This window comes from Lagopus leucura, unplaced genomic scaffold (assembly GCF_019238085.1).
Source record: "Lagopus leucura isolate 7727_CA_CO unplaced genomic scaffold, USGS_WTPT01 219-0_obj-0_obj, whole genome shotgun sequence".
Taxonomy (NCBI): domain Eukaryota; kingdom Metazoa; phylum Chordata; class Aves; order Galliformes; family Phasianidae; genus Lagopus; species Lagopus leucura.
This window is the reverse complement of record NW_024967668.1, coordinates 1-3,279: the sequence shown is the minus strand read 5'-3', so window position 1 is coordinate 3,279 and position 3,279 is coordinate 1. Positions and strand designations below refer to the sequence as shown.

The 3,279-nt window shown below is 65.9% G+C and overlaps 1 protein-coding gene across 1 annotated transcript; it reads right to left on the bottom strand.

The window, feature by feature from the left end:
- Positions 1-125: 125 nt before the first annotated feature.
- Positions 126-2,968, bottom strand: LOC122193239 (outer dense fiber protein 3-like; the record flags this gene model as incomplete). Its single annotated transcript, XM_042893973.1, has 7 exons — positions 126-209; positions 442-582; positions 749-870; positions 1,194-1,295; positions 1,685-1,885; positions 2,169-2,298; positions 2,604-2,968. Coding segments are annotated over 7 exons (1,145 nt in total), but the record flags the coding sequence as incomplete, so codon positions are not given.
- Positions 2,969-3,279: the final 311 nt, after the last annotated feature.

The window sequence follows — 3,279 nt, the reverse complement described above, 5'->3', positions numbered from 1 at the left end:
ATAGATGGAAATGGCATCAAGTCCATAGATGGAAATGGAATCAAGTGGAAACCGGCAGTTGATTGGTGTCTTCCCGTCCCCTCCCATGCCAGGAAAGCAGAGGCGGCCTTCCAGACGTGGCTGTTTTATTCCACAATCAGAGGGGTTGTGTAGAGGGAATGCCGGATTCCAAAAGTGGATGCAGGCGCCCGGGGCTTGATCAGCGTCACCTGCAAGGGCAAAAAAAAGGAAAGGCAGATCAGCAAGGGCCCTTCTCTTCTCTGCTGCCCTCCCTTCCTCTGCTCGGAGGTGGCACGAGGGCAGGGAGCAGGCCTGCTCTCCGGCACTTGGTCCCTGCGGCCAGAAGCTCTTTGGCCGGAGGAAGCCTCAGGGCAAGGGGGAGAGGCGTGAAGGCTGTGCTTGTGAAACAGAGGGGACGAGCAGAGCAGCGAGCTGCCTTACCCGGCCTATGTTGTAGTCTGCGGGCCCGGGCTTCACTGCTTTGCCCTCTGCAGGCTTTGGTCGGGCCGCCATGGTGTACGCGGGCGCCCTGGTCTTGTAGGCGTCCACAGCTACCTTGGGAAACGCCGCGGGACCCGGAGTCTGCAAGAGAGTCATGGGTGCACGGGGCTGGGATCACACGCAAGGCTCTCTCTTTCCCTGCAAGCCTGCATTAAGCAAAGGTGCTTGGGGCTTGGAAGCCCCCTGGCACAGGGAGAGCAGCCCAGCTTCGGATGCTAACATGGAAAAGAGGAGCAGCAGAGCTCACCTTGGCAAGGTCTTCGTCAAAGCGGCCACGCTGGCTCCTTCCCCTCATGGAGTAGCAGGGGCTGGCCGCCGTGTAGGCTGTATTGGGGCCCATCAGCTTGGGCAGCGTGTAGGTGCCCGGACCTGCAGGAGGAGCAGCAGAGAGCGTGTGCGCGAGGGGCTGGAGGAGACGGAAGCAGCAGAGAGGGGCAGCCCACCCAGCCTGCTGGGGGGAGGGCTCGCCCCTCTGCCAGTTCCTGCTTCTACTCCGGCACTGGGCCAGTGCCGGCAGCTCCGAGCCCGAGCAGCCGGAGCCGCTGCGGGCCGAGAGGTGCTGGTCACGCCAGAAAGCTTGCAGCCCCAGCGCTGCGCAGGCTGCGCGGTCGGCCCGCTGCTGGTGCTGAGCAGCAGCCCGTCCCTGCAGGATGCTCAGGATGAAGGGTCTGCCTTTGCTGGGGTCAGCGTACCTGGAGGGCGGTCTGTGCGCAGGGGCTCCCGCCGGAAGGCCATGGACTGCACCGGTGGGCACTTGAAGATGTGCCTGTTGGCTGCCTCGGTGCGGTAGTCACCTGGGGAGGAGGAGAAGAGGAAGAAAGCCGTGAAGTGCTGGTCTCCTGCAGCCGCAGAGACAACGTCCCGAGGAAAGGGTCTTCTGAAGGGCTGCAGGATTGCTGGGGGGAGCAGGCAGCACGCGGGGATGCTTTTCCGTGCCCCGCCACTATGTCCTGCCTTGCTGTCCCTCCTGTCAGCCCCTGGCTCTCTGTTCTTTTTGGATGCGGGGTCCTTGTGCCCTCAGCCCGTGGTGCTGGGCAGCCGTCCTTCTCCGAGGGGAGGGCGTGTTTATCGCTGCTCACAGCGGTTTGTGCTCTCTCACAAAAGACCGACGGCTCCATCAGGGCGCGAGCTGACCCAGGGCAAACGCCGCGTGTGGGGGAAGCGCTGCAGAAGTGGTACTCACTGGGTCCGGGGGTGACGGTGGTCTTCGTCGTGGGGCGTCCACAAAGGTGGGCGCTCGGAGCCACGTGCTTCCCGTTCCTGGTGACGGCGGGCTGCACAAAGTAGCAGGGACCTGGCCCGCAGCTCTCGGCCGCAGGCGGCTTGGTCCCGCGAAACGTGTACGCGGGGGCACGGGCTTTGGTGGGGCTGTGGCCCACGAAACCTAGGAGGAAAAGCAGAAGAGTCAGTCCCTGAGAGCAAACGCCTGCGCCAGAGCCTTGCGAAGCCGCCCGAAGGAGAGAGCAGAGCTTTGGCCAGCGAGCTGCCTGTGGCCAGCAGTTTCCAAAGGCCTGCCCACACCACGCGCGCAGGCACTCCGCAGAGAGAGCCCCCAGAGCGCCGAGTCTGCGGGAGGCTCCGACGGCACGGGGAAAGGCTCGGGAGCTGCTCTGCCCCGCCACGGCCCCGACGCGCGTCCCCCTGCACCCCGGCGATGGCCGCCGTACCTGTTGTCCCCGGGATGGAGTACTGGGGCCCGGGGCTGGGGACCTGGGCCGAGATGAGGCCGCGCGGGCGATGCGGTCTCCACGTCCCCACCCAGGCTCCGTCCATGCTGGCAGGCGCGTGCCTCCAAACCTACAGGCAAGAGCAGAGGAGTCAGTGCCGGGCTGCCCCGGCAGAGGCCGCGGGTGAGCTCCGCTTGCCGCCGCCCGCCGCTCGGAGCCCGGAGGGGCCGGCAGGAGCGGGCTGTCTCCTCCGCTCAGCCGCGAGCTGTCCGCCGCGTGGCTTGCGGCTCCCGAGCCAGAAGGGCCGGCAGCGATTTCTGCTGCTCACGGCGGTCCTGCCGCTCTCGTGCCGCACGCCCCTCGCGCGCGGCGGAGTTCAGCCCGCACCCCGCGGCCGGGCTCTGCGGCCCAAGGCGTGCCGGAGCTCTCCCTCACCTCTGTGAGCCTTGGAGGACGAGCGCGACGAGGCTGAGCTAGTCTGCTGCTGGGGCTGCTCTCGGGCACGGGGCACGGCGAGCGGCTGCGGGCAGCGCAGCTCACGAATGGGGCGCCTGAAGCCGGCGGCCAGCTGCCCTCGGGGAGGGCCCGGCGTCGGCATTGTGACAGCACGCGGGCTCCGGGGACGTCATCGGTGCTGGGACGTCTCCCGGCCGGCCCGGAGCCGCGCCCTCCACGCCTTTTCGGCCGCGCACCCCAGCCCGGAAAAAGCTGGAGCGCACGCTGCCGACCCCTGCAGATGGACCGAGCTCTCAGTGCCAGCCCCGTGCCGCCCGGGGCTCCTGGGCCTTGATCAGCGTCACCTGCAAGGGAGAGAATCCCAGCGGGGAAATGCACAGAAAGTCCCTTCCGCCTGGGAAGGCGCAGCCACCAGCTTGATGATTTCGTTGTCTTCTCCTTTAGCTTGTTCCAAAAATACATCTAAATGAAGTGCACGTGTTGTTGCTGTTCACTCTGTTCTAGAGCGCATCCGTGGCACCAGGCAATTCCTCTTCGCCCAGTCCGGCCCAGACAGGCCAGGACCAGATCATAGAATCACAGAACAGGCTGCGTTGAAAAGGACCACGGTGACCATCTCGTTTCAACCCCCTGCTGTGTGCAGGTCGCCAACCAG